General features: G+C 38.7%; 1 protein-coding gene across 4 annotated transcripts in view; it reads right to left on the reverse strand.

Annotated features, from left to right (window-relative positions):
• The window catches only part of LOC129774885 (inverted formin-2), a 215,366-nt gene that overhangs the window by 24,787 nt on the left and 166,930 nt on the right, over positions 1-23,649 (reverse strand). For 3 of the 4 annotated variants that reach the window (XM_055778931.1, XM_055778929.1, XM_055778930.1), the window contains 2 exons: positions 18,026-18,059; positions 3,067-3,214 (listed from right to left, as the gene is read on the reverse strand). In XM_055778931.1, coding sequence (XP_055634906.1) covers positions 3,067-3,214; positions 18,026-18,059 — 182 coding nt within the window. Of the gene's footprint in view, positions 1-3,066; positions 3,215-7,755; positions 7,812-18,025; positions 18,060-23,649 lie in introns of those variants that run through there. The other variant, XM_055778932.1, reaches the window with a different exon arrangement.

A 23,649-nucleotide genomic window follows, 5' to 3' on the forward strand; every position in this document is an offset into this window, starting at 1 on the left:
TTGGCGCTCTGGGTACCTGGGTACATTGGCTACCCTTGGATTGGCAGTCACCCAATACCAAAGGCTCTGCTTGCTTGCAATCCCACTACCCCCAGCGATCTTTACAATTAATCATAAAAAAACGCGTGAAGAGTTGTGCTCCAATGTCTCTATATTTTTTGAGAACACTTTACACCTCACCAATCAAAAATACTTTTTCAACATAAGAATAGTAACGTTTGAAATAAAAAAAAGTGGACAAAAATTTTTCATGGGTTTACCTTCACACGCACTGACGAAACTACCCATGCAGCATCAATCATAGTAACCCATGAGTCAGCAGAAAAAAATTTACAGCTCTATCAGTCGAACTTTAACCGTGATGGCAGTGAACAGTGAAGCTAAGCCGTTCAGAAGTGTGCGTGTTCAAAGAACGGTACCCCGCCGCGTCGTAAACGGACATAGCGTGGGACGCCCGTTCCGGTATCTACAACATCTTGGGTCTACTGGACAACAATCAGAGCATCGAAAAAAAGCCCGGTTCCGGATGGTCGACGACCCTGAGCGACAAGAAGCTCCAAAGGATGCCGAAAGGAAGATCGAGGGAAAAGTGGCTACATCGCTGTGTGCGCTTGGCCGGGAGGTCGGTGCAACCGTCTAAACAGTGAAAAAGTACCTGGCGAACATGGACATACATGTCAGGAAGCGGAAGGAAGTCCCGTCCACTGGTCTCACTAGTCTCGGAGCTGCAGGCAATGACTTTGCATTAGCGGAAGGAAAAAGTGTTCGTATAGTCAAGTGGCATCCACATTTTTGGGCTCAGAGGCCAATAGTGCCGTTAAGTAAGACCTCGCTTCGGATAATCCGCTGAAACAGAGATGGAGCGGCTGCATATCGATGTGGTACCCAAGTCGGAGAACCCGCCCAACGTCCCCCAGCTGCGTCCCATCGAGAATTTCTAGGCAAATCTGAAGCGTAAGATCTACTCCAAAGATTTTGTTGTGAAAACTGAAAAGGAATTGATAAATAAAACGAAGAAAGAACTCAAAAACATGCCTACATACATGCTTTCGTCCACAATGGCGAATGTTCCGATTAACTGCCAGAAGGACGCTCGCAAGGGCGTAGATTTTTTTTGCAAGTAAGCTAATATAATTACCTTCCATGGGAAATTAATCGAACTCAATTATCTGCCTTAGTTTTTTTACCACCATTCGAAAAAAGTCCATCTTTTTAATGCAAACGTTAATAGGATCATCAAAATTAGCAGCAATTCTAGTTACAGATATAGCGTCTCTCTAAACAAGGACAATAAATGTTTGAAAGATCACTAATCTATATAAACCAGGACAGCTATACAAATATTTTTTATACTCAAAATACGGTACAAAATGATAAAAAGACAGGACAATCAAAAATACTCGAAAAAACGGTACTTTATCGTTCAAAACGGTACGTTTGGTCAGTCTACGCATACGGTATTTGTTGATCAGAAAGTCGGACGTCACCGAGAAGATAGTAGAATATGCCAACATGATGCAGACTTAGTTCTGTAATTCGTCCAAACTTATCCGTGCAGATGGCTAGTATTCTTATGCTCGACTGAAGAAGTTCCTGGCGGAGAAAGGAGTACCGAAATTGGTTTAAACAGGCAGCTCTCTACAGTCCGCAATGAAATGACACTGAAAGCAAATGAGCTTGAGCTTGGGTAGACTGTACAATTCGTAGTTGCTCTCTGTGTTTGACCTGAACCAGCGAAATTGCACAAAGAACACACTGAATGACGCTTGGCAGTAGCAAATCATTCTCATTGTGCAAGTTTCGGTCATTCAAGCTTTAAATATTCAATATTGACTGAAATGACACTGAAAGTAAATGGTACAAAACGGCAGGGGAAGCTGGGTACCAACTACGACGAGAATCAAGTTTCTACGCACCACATCTTTGTCGATTTCAAATCCGCATATGATTCCATCGAACGACCGTAGCTTGGACTATCATGATCGAGCAGAGCTTTCCACGAATCGCTGGATGGTGTTATGCGAAGTGTGAGTTTTAACAAGCTGGGTACCATTTCCAACAAGCCCAGTCACTTTATTTGCTCCACCAACGACTTAGACAGATGCGAAAAAACACATGCGACCGACAAGAGCCGTATAGTTCGAAGATGCCAACGGAAGTTGTGTTTATTATAGGCTTCACAAATCCCTAAGGCCAAACAAACTACAACTCCGTACGGAGTGTACCATTTACAAATTTCTGATACGACCGGTAGTGATCTACAGGCTCGGTATCTCGTAAGTCGCCAAGGCTGAACATGTTGCTAGAATGCCGGACAATAGTTCCACAAAGGTAGTGTTCTCACCGAATCGGTCGAGCAGGACTTAGAAAGAACTGATGTAGCCCGATGTTAGAGGAAGGCTGCTAAGAACCGGGTGTATTGACGTGATATTATGAAGAAGATTTAATCTCTTAATGGGATGTAGAATCATTTTGAATAAATAAAAGTTATAAACAATTTAAATGGGAGCCTTCTAAACATTCTAAGAGTAAGCGGAGAGGTCTTGTGTGATGAAAATATGGAAATGAATGAAGCCATAATATTTCTTTATGAACTGGAAATTTTTTTCCGTATTTTTCATGCATACAATTCATTTTCATAACATTTCCATTTTCAAATAAATGTAACGAAATTGTCAATGGGATTGATTGCAAAAACTTACCAAAATGTAATTGTTATATTCTTAGCATATACTGCACTTTGATTTAAGAAGAAAATGAAATAGTAATCCACAGTTTTAATTCATCCTTGATGCAACTTCCCCATATTTTTATCGCCAATGTTGGACTTAAATTCATCTGATGTCCTTTCTTTGGAATAACCGAATCGAAAAAAGAAATACATTCACTGATATCGACATACAATCAATCGAAACAAAGCGAGCTTCGATTTGTCATTCTCGGAACGACTTCGGCAATTGTATTTCCCCGTCCGAGATCGAATCCATTCATTAACCCCTCAGCCGATGATTGTGTCACGTCGGCTGAACATCAAAGACTGCCTTAAATTCTCCGAACCAAACTTACCTGTCGCAGTATCGCATAAAAGACATCAAGATGTGAGTTTAAATTTATTCCATCGGGCCCTTGCAGGCTCTGTGACTCGTCGCATTCTCGCTGTTCGTCAAATACGTCGATTTGCACTCCGATGTCCGGAACGTTACTGGCGATACGCCTGTGGAAATAGAAAAAAAACACAATTAAAATTGAAGATACGCAAACATTGTACTCATCGGTAACAAAAAAAAAGTTGAAAACTAAATGTCTTGAAGCGTTCCGATTATAGCTCTGCAATTTTTGGTTGAATGCTTTCTGTGTTGTGCTTTTTGGTGGATGGCAGTGGATGGATAGCGATATTAGTACGGGTAGTTTACCACAAATCACGGAAAGTTCGCTCTCAACTGATGGAAAACCGTACGCCGAGGCTGGAGAGCTTTTTCCGACACAGCTCGCTAAGCTCTTGCACAATATTCATAGTTTTCGATGGCTATTTTCTTTATTTGTTTCGCGAGTTTTCGCCTCCCTCTTTTTTGCTCTACTTGTACCCTGCACGATATTCAACCCTAGAGGATGGGTATTGCCAAGCCCAGAGACATATCCTCCCAAAAACGAACGAGACAAGACCACAGTTTTTGAAGGAACAAGAAAAAATGCGGCACTGGATGCAGCTGATAAATCACACTTTGGCCTCTGGTGGTTGTGCATACGTCGAAATGTCACTAAACGAATAAAACTTGCAAAAAACATTCACATAGGTTGGATAACGTTGTGAAGGGATCGGCGCTGGCATAATCCTACCGGGGAGTAAGCTCTCTAGGGGATGCTTGTCGCTATTTCCATCTCAATCATAGCTTTAGCCAACTGGTTCGCACTGGTTTGTTTGAACAGCACGAGGATTACACGGGTCCACTGGCATATTTCCAGCTCACTAATCTACCGATATTAACTCCGCCACCGCAACTAGCAACTAAGCACCTTTAATCCGACCCCGAAATGAGAACGAGGTTATTTAACCCGCATGGCCTACGACAAGAAAGCGAAAGTGTGTGACTTTTGAAAGATTTTCCAGCTTTTCACTGTTTCATTGTATGGATTTTCCACTCTTTCTTCTTGGTCCTTCCGCGTTGGGGGGGTTCGGCGATGAGCTTCCGGAATGTGAGTTACACACACTCCTGCATTAAGAAGTGGAAACTATTTTATTGAATTGCTTACTGCCGGAATCGTGTCCTCCGCTCCGTCTGTCATTCTGGTTGCTGGAATACTGCTTGATGTAACAGTTCGTCAATTCGGAGGAAGGTCCCCCCGAACCAAAATGTGGTGAGAGAATTCGGCTCTCGCCTATGTACTATTATTTGGGCTGTGTGTCTTAGTGCTTCCCGCGAGGCCGGTATCCTTTAACCGTACAGGCAGATGTGGATGTTTTGAACAAGGTTCTCATAATTGTTCAGTTCGGAAAACAAATCAAGAGACATGAAAAATTTTCTCTATGTTATCGTATCTCAAAAAGTATTAAAATAATGTGAGGAATATCGTTTCAACTGTTCCAAACCAAGTTCCTTGGAAATGTTGGTAAAATCAAGTTCTAGGAGAAATTGTTATGGTATTCTGGTAGGGATACTGAACTTTGGGTTGACAACACCACACGCAATTTTTTTTATCTCATTGGCTTAAATATTTAGGCTCATTAGCATTTCAGCTGTAACAGCGCCGCATTTAATCGTGTACATGTTACATGTTTATCGTACCTTCACACATGGTTAATTACACAGTATCCATTTAGGCATAAGAGTATTTCTTCTGTTCCATTGTCCAATTAGGCCGGACAGAGGAGACAGTGTGTTGTGTTATTAATAGCACAACAGTCCGATGTATCTTGTTGCAAGCAGCAGAGCTTGTATGAATCGAATCCCTGATGATTATTGCGAGGACCTATTTATTCTATAATAAGACAAAGATGGTCAATTCAGAGTCCTGAATTTTGAACGCACGATCGATAGCGAAGCGAACGCCAATGTGGCTACGAAGATCCTCCCTGTGCGCCATCTTCACATCTGTCATTTGTTTGTGTTTAGACGTGATTTTTTTTTTTTTTATATCTGTATTATAGTGACTTTCAACACTTTTGGCTGGTTCGTCACTTTTTACTTCCAATTTTGGAAGAATGTTGGGAGTGAGAATTGAACTCGTGATCTTCAGCGTGAGAGGTATGGATGTTACCACTACGCCAGATCGGCTCCACTTTAGACGTGATTTGCATCATAGAAGGTGTCATGACAACGCTTGGAAAATGCACATTTCCGTTAAGTTCGAGAAACTCACTGCGTTCTTCGTTCGTTTTACGGTCGACATAATCTTTCATCGGAGCAGTTCAATCGAGCAACAATGGATCGTCTGCGCATCACTATTACTTTACAGGATAAAACGCATCGTCAGAGATATTGCACAGTGCCCGACGACGCTTGGTGCGCTTTGTTGGTATGTGGAATCATTGGTTCGCTTTCCTTTAAATATTGGTGCAACGATACCGGCCAGAACGTAACAGCCAATGGTGACCACTAGAGATGGACAAACCGTTCATGAACTGATCAAAAGAACTAGTTCACCAAAAAGAGTGAACGAACTGCCGTTCTTTTTTGCTGGGCAACAGTTCAAATGAACTGTATATCCAGTTCAGAACGAACTGTGTACAGTGAACGATGAACTGATAATACAGTTCAGAACGAACTGACCGCTGGCTGAACTGCGCATGCAGTTCAGAACGAACTGTGTACGGTAAGCGGTGCATAAGAGGAAAGAAAACGAACGAGTGATAGATGAATGGTGCTGCAAGGTAAATAGTTCTTAAATTAACGAATGGAAACAAACGATAGTCCCATGAAATAACAAAAAATAATATGTCGGTATTGTCGCTTTCATAAAAAACGCAAAATTTCAGGATACGATGGTTTTAAATTGGATTGTTAAATTTTAAATTATTTATCGAATAAAATTTTAATTTCATATTTTGGAGTTCACGGTAAATATTTCAGCAAGTTGATATGCAAATCTACCTCACCTAGAAAATATAGTTGAAAGCGGAAAGATTTAAATAGTATTGTTTTATATTATATCATATTGTGCTCGATAATTTTGAGATGGACGTTCGCGGTTTGGGTACAGTTTTGCTATAGCATTTATTACAATACATCGTAAGCAATGCAGCACAATGCTAGTTTATGCTGAAAATAATGAATAACGACTCAAACAAAATCAAAATTTCAAAATCAAAGTTTGATTTTCTATTGTGCTAACTTATTTCTAACCAATATCGGACGAATAATGATAAAAACGGCATTTTATGAATGAACAGTCTTACATAACATCCCACACTTTTTATACTTGCATATCCCTCCACTGTACAAAAGAGTGAGTGAACTGCTCAAAAGAACTAGTTCACATAATTGAACGGTTGGTCACTGAACGGTTCATTAAAGTGAACCGTTTTGCCCACCTCTAGTGACCACTACAGAACCAGGAACTTTAGTTGAACTTTCTCTGAGCCAGCCGAGGTAGCCATATGCCGGAAATCATATTCAAATGAAACGGTAACGAATTATCTTTCAAATAAAGTCAATTCATGTCAATTAACTCCATTTATCAGCGTTGCTTTACAATTTGCAATTGTATGCTTGAAAAAACACCTCGTACTAGTCGAAAAGTGGCATTCGCATAAAACGTTGTTGCTTAATTGGTGTTATGCTAATTACAGGCAATGTCAGAGCTAAGGAGCGTCAGATCGATCGGTCAAGTTGAACACAAACGACGACATTAAGCAAGGCTGTTGAATTTTCTTATAACATGTCATTATGCCAGTGCTACTCTCGACATTCGATGTGGAAGTGGTCGTATTCTAAAATTGCCGTAGATTATTGTGCGTATCGAAAACAACTGAGATAGATTATTGCATTACTTGGTATGATGATGTTTATCTTGACGCAACAGAAATCAGAAACCAGAAGCTGAAAGGCTCTCGTCTTGACACATCCTCACACCAAATTCGATCGAGTTGTTCCAAAACTTTTTTTTCAATTATAATAATGCATGTCACTGGTGACTACTTTTCGAAAACCAATGTCTGAAAATTTTCATAACTGTATGGTGTGGAAAGAATTGTTGACAGCTTGAAAAACTCAAGACAAATATTATATGATTAAAATTGAATAGCAAAGCCTACATCTGTTGCGCCAAAAAGGGGCTCTGTTGCACAATTTTTACGCAAATATCGTCGAAAACCTTTAGGGGATCATAGTTCGAAGTATTTACGCCTAGATGAGCTCATGACTGCAATTTTGGAGGCATGGGAAAAAATCGAGAAATATGTTCCTCGAAATGTTGTAAATAGTAAACAGTTATAACAAAGTCACCGTAAAAACAAATCGTGGACATTTTTTTTTGGGAAAAATCCACCGAATACGATAGTTCTCTGCGAATCATTTTGGACTGTTTTCACTGACAGTTATGCACTATCCAACGCAAGAAGGTGCAAGAAAGTATTTCAGTTTCTAAATATTATTACCAGGTTAGTTTCTGTTCACTTGTTTCCATGACGACGTTGGCCGCGTCTTGGAAATTGATGACTCACGCTTAACGCAAAACGCTAAAAAACAATATTCGGATTCGGCAAAACAACTGCTGGTCGGTGACTAATTTTTCACTAACTGCCACAAACGAACCTACCGTGAAACGGAGCACATGGCATAAGCGTATGGACTTCACTCATTCACATATAGTTTTCACGAAAATAAAATCACTTTCCAACTAACACATTGTTATTTTTATCTGCGTTATCAAAAACTATATAAACAAACAATTCAAATGTTTTCGACGGATTGAAAACGCCCATCGGAAGCGTCATTTTTATTCTACCCATAGATCCGTGCGACGTTTGAACTGATACTAAATTATAACAACAGAACCTTCTACCTCGGGGAAAAACATTTTAGATCAGGTAGATCGTTTGCTCCAACCTGAGAGGCACATAAGGCTAATCAGGCCTATTGTGAAGTCGAACGATGAATTTGTCGAAAAGGAACATTATGCGAAAATATGCTAATTGAAGGATTCATTTCTGTGTGTTAACATGGATAACCGAATATTTTTTGTGAATCGTTCACACTTCAGCCTACAGAGAAAGGATGATGACGAGTGCATACATTGAGGCTATTCCGTTGTGGGTCAACGTAGCATCCTGTACAGTGTACAGTTGTTAACCCTTTATAAGGCCGTGGCAACTATATTGCCACTCACGAAAAATACTTTTTTACTGCACTTATTTTTATCTAATCAAAGACTTCTAAAGGTATCTATCAGTACTCCAATTTTATTAGGCTGCTTAATATGTACGATATTAATTTGGGCGTCATTTTTATGTAACAAAACCACGTTTTTGAAAATGCAACACGTTGAAAGGTTTTTACCTGTGAACCTACTGTTTAGGATCTACTGTGTAAGATTATGCATTTGTTCAAAAAAAAATAAATGGTGTATTTGATAAAAAACTCAAATATTATTTTTTTTATTTGAAACTCTACATAAAAAAACAGGTTTTTTCGTTGCAAATGCAAATAGTATTGTTTTATATTTGCAAATAGCGGTTGCAATAGAAATATGTTTTGTAAATCGCTGAAATAATCGTTATTGCGGCACTACAGTAATTCCAAATGAAATCGTCCTAAAAATGCAGATTTAAAAAACTTGTATTTTTGATTCCAATGAAAGTGTGTATTCCGTTTGGGTTGGAGGAAATATGAGTTTTTCACAGCAATTGGGAATTCTTCTACTCAAGCGTAACTTTTGAAAAGGGCGTATCGATTTTAGTAAGAGAAATCTTTGATAATTTATATCTCAAAAACTATAAGTCGTACCGAAATAGTGTCTTAGAAAGAGTTATAGAGTATTATAAATATGAAAAAAATATACACTGAGAAACAAAATTAGTACTCTTTTTTTATTTGCAAAATAAAAATTCAATTTGCAATATCCAAAATATATTTTTTTTTATTTTTTCATACAAAATAGAAGTCATGTAGAAAATTTAAAAAATGGGCCCAAGATGGTAAAATTATTTTTGACGAACTTTGTGGAACATGTGGAACATCGAATTTTCAGGAATTTTCGAAACTTCGAGTTTTTGTATGTTAGCAGTCATTTTTAATTACAAACTATGAATCCTGATGTTATTTAAAACAAAAAAGGTTATCATCAATCTCCTTCTAAGTGCAATCATTCTCGAGATATTTAAAAAAATATTTCTAATTTATTGTTTGTAAAAAATCCCTTTTAATATGTTTGTCGTGTTATACCGTCATGTTCATGAAATTTTATGAATTTGCTTATAATTTCCAACAACTTTTCCGAATACATCATTATGGTTCATTTTTTGACTCAAGTGTATCTTTTGAAAAGGTAGTATCGATTTTAGTAAGAGAAATCTTTGATAATTAATATCTCAAAAAATATGAGTCGTACCGAAATAGTGTGTTAGTAAGAGTTATAGAGTATTGTTGGCTTAATTTGAAAAAAATATATACTGAGAAGAAAAATTAGTACTCTTTTTTTATTTACAAAATAAAATTTAAATTTGCCATATCAAAAAATTTGTTTTTTTTTTATATTTTTTTCAATTTTTTCATATAAAATGTAGAAAATTTCAAAAATGGGCCCAAGATGATAAAACTATTTTTGACGAAATTTGTGGAACATCGAATTTTTAGGAATTTTCGAAACATCGAATTTTTGTATGTTAGCAATCATTTTTAGCCACAAATTATGAATCCTGATGTGATTTAAAACAAAAAAGGTTATTATCAATCTCCTTCTAAATGTAGCCATTCTCGAGATATTTAAAAAAATATTTGTAATTTATTGTCTTTTTAATAGTAAATAGGCCCTTTAAATATGTTTGTCGTGTTATACTGTCATGTTCATGAAATTTCATGAATTCGCTCATAATTTCCAACAACTTTTTCTTTATCTTTTCTGAAGTTGGAATCATTTCGTTGCTTAGTTTCCACGGCCTTATAAAGGGTTAAGAAAATAATGAAAGGTACGTATTAGGGGCAGTCCACATACCATGTGGGCAGAAAAAGTACGATTTTATACTCCCCTTCCTTTCCTTTCCGTGAACAAGCGTGGATACTGACTATACCTCTCTCCCTGTTGCCCACGTGGACATTTATAATAGGACTAGCTGACCCAGCAAACTTCGTCCCGCCCAAAATTTGTTTTTGGCCTTCAAATATTCAAATATTCAAATATTCAAATATTCAAATATTCAAATATTCAAATAGTCAAATATTCAAATATTCAAATATTCACGTTTTCTTACTAAGCACAAATTCATGAGTCCAGTCGCAGAACTGTTCATTGATTGATCTTCTAATCGATCCCGTTGAATTAATCTTTTACCAAAAAAAATTGCTAGTACTTCTACACAATTCTCGTTCACGATTTTTCAACCACCTGCAAATAACATATTTCTCCGTTACATTAGTTCTCGAGTAATACATATTTACATATTTCATTTGTATGGCAGCTCCCCCTAAGAGAGGGGGAGGAGTATCTAATTAGCATAGAATCATTTATTGTACCCTAAGACCTCAACATGCCAAATTTCGTTCCATTTGCTTGATTAATTCTCGAGTAACGTAGAAATTTTTGATTAATTTGTATGGCAGCCCCCCCTTACAGAGGGGAGTGGAGTTTCTAACCACCATAGAAACATTTATTGTACCCTAAAATAAACTGACCAGACGTCCCGCGTTACGCGGGACAGTCCCGCATTTCAACAAAATGTCCCGCGTAAGATTCCGTCCCGCGAAACGTCCCGCGAAACGTCCCGCATTTGGCAAAAGAAACGAAAATGTCCCGCGATATCAGTATATTTCAATATCACAATTTGATCATGTTGATTTTCTTAAATGGATGAACCTCAAAAGAAACTTTTATTTGGCAGACTTCTCAACAGCGCTTCTAATGCATCCAAAGATTAATACATTGAGTTGGTTTCATCGCACCGACATTGGGCTTTTTGTTTAGAGAGTGTCAACTGGAAGCTAAAAAATTGGAAAATGATTTTTATAAAAGTCCCTTATTGATCCGCAGGGACTAACGTGAGTCAGACGAAAAGTTCATCTTTGGTCCCCTAGCTCGGTCAGGACTTAACGTTTTAAATAAGCTGGAAGAACTAGTGTATACTCGACAGGAAGAGGCAGAGTTGTTTGATGAAGTATCGTAAATGAAGCGCTGGGCGGTCTTATGGAAGTTGGCCGGAACCTGAACCATGGCCATGGCTATTTTGGCCATTCGCCCAAAAGTTTTCTATCGGGCGCAGCTGGGGAATGTTGGGAAGGTTGGTGGTCTTCGCGACAATGTTTATCTCCAGGCGATCCATCCACCAGTGATCTTTTGGCGTTGGAGGGGATCTGGCGTAGTGGTAACATCCATGCCTCTCACGCTAAAGGTCACGAGTTCAATTCTCACTCCCGACATTCTTCCAAAAATGGAAGTAAAAGTGACGAACCAGCCAAATGAGTTGAAAGTCACTATAATACAGATATATAAAAAAAAATCATTTGGCAGAATGGACTGATCCCAGGTTCGGCATAAAGACCACGTCACTTTTCCATCTCCGGCAAGCACTTCGTACTATATATCTCCCCGTTCACCATATGACTCGGAAGAAGAGCTGCTTGGACATTCCCTTCACGTCTGTCAGAGAAGGACCTTCTTCGAGAACTTGATGTGAATGATATATTCGACGTCATCGCTTACCTGGGGAACGTAAAGTATCTGGTCCCCTGTCATTCGATGAATTCCAACATCAAGTACGTCTCGTCTTTCATTATAAGTACGAAAAGGAGTTTTTCACTTCTTTCGCCGAAAAGAAGCTTTTCACCAGCACCTCAAGCTACATCTTCTGAGTGATTGCCTGCTGCTCAGATACAGCCAGTCTCGTCTGACGCTTCCGCATAGAAATGTTCATTTTGGCCAGATTCTTCTCCACCGTCTGGCCGGTTGCTTCGATCACCCAGCTTAAGAAGCGGCAAAGAGATGATATTGTAAATACCAGATCGGCTATATCTGGCGGACACAAAGCGCCTCAGGATGTCCAACTCCTTCGCTGTGGAGCTTGCAGTATGGGAAAATCATCAAGTTGCTTGACAGTGCTGCGAATCAACAACCTTGAATCATTTTTGTTTTTAGACTTAATAAACGTAAGATTTGAAGAAAAATTGTTCCTATAAATTATCTTTTATCGCCATCCGAAATTAGTACATTTTTTGAATGCATACGTTAACACTAAAATCGATGAAAAGTGAATTGAAATTTTCGAGCATTCCATTCGGTAATTTGAAGAAAATTGTAGAATTTGAAACGTGCTTGCCAGGTGTAAATGCTCTGATTGAGCGAGTGATTTTCGGGCGTAAACAAAATCTAAACCACCGAAAAGTGCCGATACCCAGAAAGAAATAGTATTGATCAGTTTAGACTCGCTAAACTATGGTTTATGTAATGTATATACAAAACGTTTTGTTTTTTGTGTCCCGCGTTAGACCTCTGACCATCTGGTCACTTTACCCTAAAACCTCTAGATGCATAATTTGGTTGCATTTGCTTGATTGATTCTCGAGTAATGCAGAAATTTGTGTTTCATTTGTGTGGCAGCCCCACGCCCCCTAAGAGAGGGGGAGGAGTATCTAACCACTATAGAAACATTTATTGCATCCTAAAACCTCCATATGCCTAATTTGGTTTCATTTGCTTGATTAATTCTCGAGTAATGCAGTAATTTGTGTTTCATTTGTATGGCAGCCCACCCTAAGAGAGGGGGGGAGGAATATCTAATCACCATAGAAACATTTTTTGCACCCTAAAACCTCCACATGCCTAATTTGGTTGCATTTGCTTGATTAGTTCTCGAGTAATGTAGAAATTTGTGTTTCATTTGTATGGCAGCCCTCCCTTAGAGAGGGGAAAGGGGTCTCAAACTATCACGAAAACCTTCCCCGGCCCCAAAAACCCCTACATACCAATTTTCATGTCGATCGGTTCAGTAGTTTCCGAGTCCATAAGAATCAGACAGACAGACAGACAGACAGAAATCCATTTTTATATATATATAGATTACCGGTAAGTTTCTTCTTTTTTTTTCAAAAATTATGAAGTACCACTCCCCGCAATAACACTCTCGTTGGTACGAAATTCGACATATTCGAAGTGGCAAAAAACTATGTTGTTTACGAAGTTCACTGGAATAATAACCAAGTTACACAATCTGTTGTAAAACCGAAGAAACTTACCGGTACACTAATATTTTCTCTAATTTTAGAAAAAACAAAAAAAAAAATTAAAAAACAGGAAGTGGGTTATATCTATGGTATAACCGCAAGGGTGACGTAGGACTATCGTTGATTTAGAGATCATTTGTTTGAAGTTTAATAAACTCTTTCACATGAGTTTAATAATTCAAATAAACTCTTTCACATGAATGTATTTTTAAATTCCCAGAGGAACTGGCAGATTATTTTCAGTAACGATTAGATATTTCCACATTTTCCTCGATACTGGAAGCCCACCAGTGGTTAATGCTAATTCGATAACCATCTGTTAATAGCACTTGCTTGAAACATATTTGGTCACAGTGTTACATGGATAGAAAACATTCAAATAAACTCTTTCACATGAATGTATTTTTAAATTCCCAGAGGAACTGGCAGATTATTTTCCAGCAATGATTAGATCTTTCCGGAACTTTCTCGATGCTGAATGGCATCCTAACGGAAAGAGTTCTGCGCGTGTATGTGTCGATCCTTCGCCGTCCACCTCCTCCAGCACGTTAGGCAACGATGTTGTCTTGTCAATGTCCTCACGAAAAATGAATGTGTCTCACCACCAGAATATCGCTTAAGTATGCTTTTTGTGTGTGATTGAATCGAGAGAAGGTGTGGTTTACCATGGCAATTTGGAAGGCAAACTACAGGGGAATGAACTCTCTGTTCTCGGAACTTTCGGCGACTGAGCAATAATCGATTGCGGGCGCATATAATATTGGATACGGAAATATCCTACTGATGGGGAAGAATAATCTTCTGAAGCTATCCTGTTAATTGCGATTGATTGAAAAACCACAAAACCAAATGTATTTGGTCACAGTGTTACATGGATAGAAAACATTCAATTAAACTTTTTCACATGAATATATTTTGAAAATTCCCAGAGGAACTGGCAGATTATTTTCAGTAACGATTAGATATTTCCATATTTTCCTCGATACTGGAAGCCCACCAGTGGTTAATGCAAACTCGATAACCACCTGTTAAAAGCCGCGCGTGTATGTGTGTGTAGCGATGTCTTCCCAGGGAACCGTTTGTGGCATCACTTTCCTCCTGATAGATTCCCTTCTGGCCTAGGGTGCACAAACAGGCTCTTGGTGACACCGTTCATCCGCGCTTTCATGATAAATAAAGAGCTTCACCGCAATAGCGACAACATGCTCCAATCGCTGTTCAATTAGAACTGAGTGGATTTCCGAGCGCCGCTCGCTTATATACCGATTGGTGATTTCAATAGTCTGTTTTGAAAGCAATTTTAAGGCTATTGAAACAAGTTTTTGGATCAAAAAGTAACAAGTATATAACGCGTAGACATTTTATCTTTCGAATGAAGTGTTTATCATACCATTTCGTTCAGTTGTTTAGGAGCTATTAACGCTCAAAATCTCGGTCTCCGGCGTAACGCTTTCGTTTTCGAAACTTTGATTTTACACCCCGGTATAGAAATGAAAGACGTAGTCCTACGTCAAAAATGAGTGTTGTCTGTAGGAGTCTCCATTGATTGTTTGGTTTGGTCATTGATTGTTTGGTATCACAACCTTTTGATTCCACCAAATACAGAGCATTACTTCGGCACCGTGGATATTCGGCTTCGACGTTGATGTTACTGATTGTCCAGGATTTAAATACAATCTTTAGCATTTTGAATTGTCGTAGTGAATCAATTTTCCGTCCCTGTAACGATGCTAAAAAGATTTCCTTTTGTGCAGTCAAGCAACATTACGGACATGTAAAATATCCGTTCGACATCTCTCACTTTCAATTCGTATGGAACACAATTATCTTGCTTTTGGATGTATTCTGTGGCTTTGAGTCGTTCAGAAATAGCTTATCGAGTTACTCTCAATGATTCTACAAGCTTTGTTTTTGTTTGACACGAATCTTGATCGATTAATGCCTGTAATTTTTCCTCTTAAATTTTTTTTCGGTTGACCCGGACGCTTTTTGTCGTTGACACTAAAATTAACACTAAATTGCTTGTGAACAGAAGATTCATACTTCATAGTACCATAAGATTCAAGAAGATTGGTTCATGGAAAATTCAACCTAAACGTAAGCGGTCTGTCAGTCCTTCAATTGAACAACGGAACAGGACAGCTAGGAATGCCTCAATCATCAGTGCAACGTATTTTGGAGAAGGACCTTGGACTTCAGCTTACAGATAACAAAGTTTTTATGGTATCACTTACAAGCTAGGCAGTTAAAGTTCAAAGATAAAGTTCCAAGATCACTTAATATTCTCAAACGGATGAAATAAATCGATTTTTTATTGAAATCCGATCCGATCTTGTTTTTTTATTTTCTTGCTGAAAGCTCCATTTTCCGGACCCGGAATGTGGACAGGTTAAGAACAGTTTGGCGGACAGGAACTTCGTTTGTATCTGCGGAAACTTATCTTCTCCAAAACCTTTATGCAGTTTTTGACAGTTCAAAATATTTTTTTCGAATTAGTCCGTCAAATGTCACACAAAAAAGTGTTTACTAATGTTTGTTACTGGAATAAAAATATGCCAGAAAGTCGAACTTTTCTTGACGCGGGTAAAACGGGCATGTGGTAGGGGTAAGATGAACATGTAATGTAATATACGAATCGTTGAAATTAATCACTCACTATAGAAATAGTTTTATTGAACTAGAGCTTGAAACCATTCTGAATTCTTGTTCAATGATGAAAATCTGTATCGTGTATTTCTCATGCCACATAACATGTTTAATCTCATATCTCATTTCCGAGTGTAATTTACATATGGCGATTTGATTTTCGCTTATATACGTGAGCCATTTCTTAGGAATGGATTAAACAGATGTATCGAAAACTTCTAATTTTTCGTCTTACTTCTACTGATAGCTGACATTATTCCAATCATTCAAATGTTTCAATTTAAAATTAATTTAACTTTTTGGTATATGCCTAATATATAACTATCAGTCAATAGAACTTTGAAATTAAACCACTAAAATGCCCTACTATCGAGCCCGCAAAAATTACATCCGTGCGCAGAATCAACTATGATTTTTTCTTGTTTTTGTTCACCTTTTCCACTCTTGACAGTTCGTCAATGTAGGTTGTGTACTTGTCATAAATCGCATGTCCATTTTACCTCACTGTCCATCTTACTCGCGCTCCCCATATAACTGGTAGAAATTTGGTGAAATTTTATATACAGTTCAACTCACAATGTTGGGGGTCTCCGTAGCCACATTGGTTGCGCGTTCGCTTAGTAAGCGATCGATCGTGAGTTCAAAACTCAGGACCCTCATTGACCATCTTTGTGTTGTTACAAGAATAGCTACGTCCACGCAACAATCATCAGCGATGGAGATCGATCCACGGTCGAAATAAGATCGATTCATCCATACCACTGCTCTGCTCTGCAAGACACATCGGGCTGCTGTTCTATAAATAACTCAACAATGATCAATCAACTATCTTCGCTGTCCGGTGGTCCAACTGGATAATGGAAGAACAGAAAGAATACTCTTACGCCTAAATGGCTACTGTGTGAATGTACCATATGTAATGGTATAGAAGAAATACTGGCGAACGGCAACTGTGTAATGTGCTAATTATAGATATGATAACCATGTGACATGTACACGATTAAAATTCGGCTTTGTTACAGCTAAAATGCTAATGAGCCTTAAATAAATAAATGGGATAAAAAAAAACTCACAATGTTCAAACAATCGAGCGGTCACTCTGTCGCGTGTGTCAGATCGAATTTATGGGAAAAGTCTTCGGGTCAAAACCTCAGAGCTCCACGTGTAGTGCAGATGAAAGCTTTCGCGAGCGGTGAGAGTAAACTGTACCAAATCATGCTGCTATTCACATGCTATACGAAAAAGCTCCGATGTTGCCGAGAAACACGTGCTTTTCGCGCATGCTTGCTGTTATGTTTGGTAGTCGATGCGGCACCAGCAAATATCTACGGGGGAGGCAGCTTATGTACAGCTACAACACGCGGATTCATTTTACGAGTTTAACAGTTGTCTGAAAGTCCGCAGCTGATTTGGTTCGCGAGAACTGATCGAGTACCGACAACAACCGTCAGACTTCGGGCTACTGTTTAAAGTTGTTTTTCAGTTGACACATTCTGACACTGATTCCGCGTCATTGCTGGGTTGTTCCGTGATACAAAGTGCTGGAAGACACAGTGTCTCTTATCGTCAACGTGAATAACATAAAAAAACATAAAAAAAAGAGAAGTCTTGACGTACCGTCGAGTTGAAGAACTTTGTGGTTGACAATGTGCGTTATCTACTCTGCATCTAATTCGTAAGCCAACCTTGAGAAACTCCGGGAAGAAATGTTACACATCAATCACCATATCTGAGCATACACCGTGGTGTGGTTATCTATACTTTGCTTTCGAATCGTACGAAAAGATTAGAGTCAACCATCATTAGCTTGCGTTCAAAAATATATTTTTCAGCCCGGGTGATTTGCATGTCACATTCGTTTAATCAAATGATCACTCATCATTCAAAAGTCCATCGTGTTCCACATTCGGTTTTGAAATTTGCCGACGATCTGTTTCACGGTTATGAATTGAAATTTGTGTTTTATGACACGGACCATTAATGAGATGAGAATGATATCGGAGACTACTCACCTGAGATTGTTTAATACTGGTAGTAAATTTAAGCCTGGAAGGAAACAAGTGATAGAAAACTTTAGAAAACATCATACTTTGAGCACTGTTCAATCGTTTTTTCTTCATATCGTCCAGAAGTCCTCACTGCAGTCAGTCACGTATACATCTCACATCAAAGCAATGAATCATCCCATTTTCAACGGCCTTTGATCGTAACTCACACGAGATAGGATCACTTGTGGCACACTTCTGCAACTGATTGTGGATTTGCACTAATGCAGTGGCGGTGGCGTTAGCGGTATCCATCGCTACGGCCACAGTTATCTGCTGCATTACGGTCATTTTGATAGCACTGGCATAGCTTCTTGCTTGCCCCCTCCCCACTGAGAAGATTGGCGGGAAAACAAGAATAAAAAACACAGAAAGGACACTGAATTTTTTTCAAGGTGGAAGTTTTGAAGTGTTTTTGTGGTTCAACTCCGTTAGCTTTCGATCGCGTCTTGATTTCAATAACAGCACTTGTAGACTGGTGATAGTCATAAAATTTTGCGGAAAAAATAACGTAACCGCCGTTTGGCTGTTAAGCTACGTCAGAACGAGAGTGTTTGATTGGTACTGATAAGAATGGTTTGATAAAAAAAGGTGAAAAAGTGAGTATGTGTAGAAATTCACGAGGGGCAGAGTTGACTGCACTCTGACTTACTATTCGATTTTGCGAATACGATTCGATAAAAAAATCAATAACGACTTGTTTAAGTTGGGAGCCATAGTCTAAATACTTGTTTTGTAACATCGAGAATTCACGAATGCATGACTATATAAATCCTTATGTATTTACCTCTTTCATTCGAATAAAACGGCTGCTGAAACGCATCGAGAGTTCCAAACGTGGGCAATGTCGTATATCCTCGTCAAAAGAAAAAAGTATGACTACATTAAGGCCTGTCAATTTAAATAATATCCTGAATATCCAACTAGTTTTACAGTATCTCTTAGCAAAATTTAATTTCCAACGTTTCCAAAAACATCATTCCCGAAGATATAATCCACTAACTATACTATGGAGTAGCCTTTCCGAGATCTCGCACAACACGCAAAAGAGACAGTGTGCTTTGCGTTATCCAGTCTAGCATCTCACAAAGTCATTGGGAGCTATCTGCAACAAAAGAGCGAGGTAGAAGGCAGCCGAGCGAGCAGACTTCCTGTGCGCGCTGAAATTCCGAGAGACGAGTATCGATTTTCTCTTCCTCGCAGCCCTGCCATGTGCAAGCGATGAGACCGGACTTTAGCACGCGAGCTTGGGATTGGCTCTTTCTCTTCTCTTACGTAAAATTTTGTGATGTGTTCAGGAAACGCTGCGTCGCGTTTCGATGCGAACGATGCACATGTGTTGTGTACACGAAAAGATGCTCGTGCATTAGTGCTCGCGAGACTTTCTCGTGTACCTACCTCAAAGTGACATTTGGTTAGACCTTCTGAGATCTCGCACAGCACGTAGAAGAGACAATGTGATTTGCCCTATTCAGCCTCATATCTCACACAATCATTGTGAGCTGGGTGCAACAAATGAATGAATTGATTGGATGACTTTAGCAGCGATATTTATGTGAAACAGTTCTTCATCACTAATTGTTCTACGTGCCATATTACGAAGATTAAAATTTTAACGCCAGAAGCACAACTTCCCCCGACAGCACCAAATGTCACTTTGAGGCAGGCATATGAGAAAGTCTCGCGAGCACAAACACATGTGCATCACTCATGTTGAGGTGCAACGAAGTATTCTTGAGCACATCTCAATATTTTACGAAAGAGAAGAGGAGGAGACGAACCCAGGCTCGTGTGCTAAAGCCCGGTCTCATCGCTTGCTCATGAAGGGGTTGTGAGGAGGAGAAAATCAATACTCGTCTCTCGAAAATTAGCCGCGCGCACAGGAAGTCTGAAAACCTTTCAATATTTTACGAAAGAAAAGAGAAAGAGCCAATCTCAAGCTCGCGTGCTAAAGCCCGATCTCATCGCTTGCACATGGAAGGGTTGTGAGGAAGAGAAAATCGATACTCGTCTCTCGAAAATAAAGCGCGCGCACAGGAAGTCTGCTATGGAGCACTTTTCGTAGAACGAAAACAGAAAATCCGAGGCGAATCAATTGTGTGGTGGTGGCGGCAGTGACAACCAGGGTTCGGCAAAGTCATATTCAACTGTGAACCATCAGGGGACTGTGGATTCATTGACCTTCGCATTCAATTGTAAATGGGTTTTTGCTTTTTCCAGCAAATTCTCTATCAACATGGATCAAAAGCCATTCGGACCCTTTTGTCACAATCTGCTCCTTCGATGGTCTGGGTTCGTTTAAGTTATCACCGTCAAATGATCTTCAAGGCATATTGAAATGAACCCTCCCTAGACTGAATTCGTTTCTCTCTCTCATTTGCAAATTATGGATGAGTTCACAATGGGTAAACAATGAAGTCTTCTATTAAAAGTGTAACTTGTTTTTTGCATCAGAAATCAAGTTTTCGAGATGGAGTAATAGTGGTGGAGTGAAGTCAAGTTGATTGGAGATGTAGATTTGTATTTAATTTCCACTCCAGTCAGAATAACCATTTTCTTCATCTAGAAATTAATTGACCAGCGTTAAGAGCGAGGATAACTGACGAGCTAGTCATGTTTGACAGCGAATACGAAAAGAGAAGGACATTTACAGAACAATCGATTTTCATGTATCGTCTTTAAAAATTGTTGGACCCTGGTGACAACAACCGCAGCAGAACAAATTTTCACCTTCAGTTTTCAACCTTATTCATATCCGGCTTAAAACGTACTGCACTTGATGCCACGTTTCAGCGGATTTTGATAATTTGCATACCAATCTACTCGGACTTTCATTAAGAGTTTTCATTTCATGTGCTATTTTCAGTCCGTAAGTAGTTAAAATTGACGAAAGTTGGAAGAATTCTGCTTATTCCATACGTTTGCTTTTCGATCAGAGCTGTCAATAATGAACACCACTTGTAGCGACTAAAGTGAAGCAACGGAGATGGTTCAGAATGATTTAAAGTCTCCGTCAACAAGGAAAAAAACGAAGAAGTAGTGAAGTAATGGGAGTCTCCGTAACCTGAATGGCTGCACGTTCGCTCACCAAAGTTCAATGGGGTTCTAGGACTTTTCTCTGATTGATTGGCTTTTTTCAGGGCTAGAGGCGAATGAACTGTGTAGTTTAAAGCCTCTATAATAAAAAAATATCAATCAATCAACAGTGAAGCAACGAAGAGCGATGATAAGGAGAAGGGAAACGTTTGCAGTTTAAGCTCAGCCCTCGTGCAAACAATATGTTTTCGTTAGTGTAGAAATAACGCATCTTCCCTCAGACTTTGTTTCTTTGCGCTCGTTTTTTATTCTGCTCTCCTCTAAGGCTGTGATCGAATATCGTCAAAAACTTCAAATGTATTTCAGAATTTTCTTTTTTCAACCTACGCTAGATCGCCTCCCCGGGAACAAGCAGAGCTTAAGCGGCAATATTTCCTCTCTCCATAGTATTCATAGAACATTGCATTTGCATTTCGAGCAAGCGAATCACGCGCGGTTGTTCGTCAGTGGTATATAATCGTGCCTCTCATCTACATTAGCTGCTTGTTTTTGATAGCGTGGGTTGGTAATGCAGGAATGCACAGAAGAAATGTATGGGAAAATAGGAATGCTTCTAATTTTCGTCAATTTAACCCATTCACGAATTAGAAATTCGTAATGTATAGCATAGCAAACAAATCCTAGAGAATTTTTGGTATGTGAATAATCAAGATCCAGTCGGAACGAACATAGTTATTAACGTTAAAATTATTTCATAGAAACGTGACATGTTTTCTGATTTGCCACCCATACTAAAAGACTTAAGTGGTCCTACGTCAAGATTCCATGTTGCTCTATTTCCGTTTTTATACTGTAGAATCCAACTTGAGACAGACAAAATATTCCTTGTGGGTTTTTACATTCAGATTACATATTCCGATTTCTAAATTCAATCATAATTCATATATGACTTTCATATTCTAGATTCCATAGAGTTCGCTCAAAGATTCTTCCAAACAGTTTGTATGCGGGTGTCACGTGAGACAAGCATGCTGATTGCTTTTTAAGAGTAGCAATCCATCTTCATTGTGTTCCAAGGTGTCTACGAACAATGGATAAAAATATGGCATTGGTGATGGCTTTTGGTTTACTGTACAATTTCAATATGTGATTAATAACACAGATTATAGAAAAAGATTCCAGGTAAAGGTACCAGATGCCAGATCCTAGACTTAATTCTAGATGCAGATCCCAAGTACGATGCATATACCTAATCCAGACTGTCTAGTTCCGGTTGGAGTTCAAGATGAAGATTACTGACGACTGACTCTAGATGCTAGTCTAGATTTGAAATTCGGATCTTAGATTCGATTATCATATTTATGAAGATTGTTAAATGGATTTTATGTTTCAGTTCCTAGACTTGACACTCATAATTTGAAGGATCAGGTTCAGGATAACTGGTTCCAGATTTAAATCCCAAATTCTGGGCTAATCATAAAAATCCCCATGCAAAAATCAGCTCAAATAACGATTAAGAACTCAGTTGTAGATTCTATATGCTCTAGATCAGGGGTTTTCAACTGGCCCTCCGCTGGAAATTTAAAACATTCTTTAATTTAATTTCACTAGGCACATAGTGATTTTTCATGTTTATTCCGGGTCAGATGTTGTGTATTCGCGATGTGCAACCAAAATAGAGTTGTTTCCAGTTGGGTAATGTCAATGCAAATAGAATTTGTTTTATTGATTCCAAAATGCAGGTGCTCCATCAAATGTTTTTGCTATAAAATGTGCTTTGCCAAAAAAAAAAAAATCTGAAAATCTCTGCTCTAGATAATTAAGATACTGATTTTCTGATGCATGTTTCCACTAATCCGAAATGAATTTGCAAACCAAGATTTAGGTTTCATATTGGTATTACATTCTTGGGTTGTCCAGGGGCCACAATCTGCTTTGTTTCAGAATATATGCCTGAGCTTGAAGATTCCTTTGCACAGTGGGCTAGTGAACATAAACCTGTGTATTATGTACATGCTTACAAATCTCTCGACAGATGTGCGAATCGATTCTTCCACCCCGGGTGCGACAGCTTCACTCGACGCCACTGGGCATTTCATAAAAAACTATTTGTTGCTTTTCGCTGCTATTGAAACTATTTTTGACGCATAACTTCATCAGAAAACATCACGTCACGTTTTAATGAGATAGTTCGAATGATAATTCTCATTTTTGTTGCGAAAGGTTTTCGATGATTTGCATATCGATACAATAGCGAATACTCTAAGATTTGTTTGAATCCCTAGTCCGCGAACCAAGCTTGAGCTCCGATTGTGAACTCCTCGAGTCTCTATAATTCAACACGTAAACAAACAAACTCGAAAGAATTCAACGAAAATGACAAAAGAAAAAAACTCATTGCTCGATTGTTTGAACATCGTTAACATCTCCAATTTTAATCCGAAGAGTTCATTCTCAAACGAGAAGTTATACCTTCTCATTTGAATGAGATGAATGTATTGGGACGAACGAAAACACATAATTCACGATTTCGGTTTTTACACTGTATTACATTC

Source organism: Toxorhynchites rutilus, chromosome 3 (assembly GCF_029784135.1).
Source record: "Toxorhynchites rutilus septentrionalis strain SRP chromosome 3, ASM2978413v1, whole genome shotgun sequence".
Taxonomy (NCBI): Eukaryota; Metazoa; Arthropoda; class Insecta; order Diptera; family Culicidae; genus Toxorhynchites; species Toxorhynchites rutilus.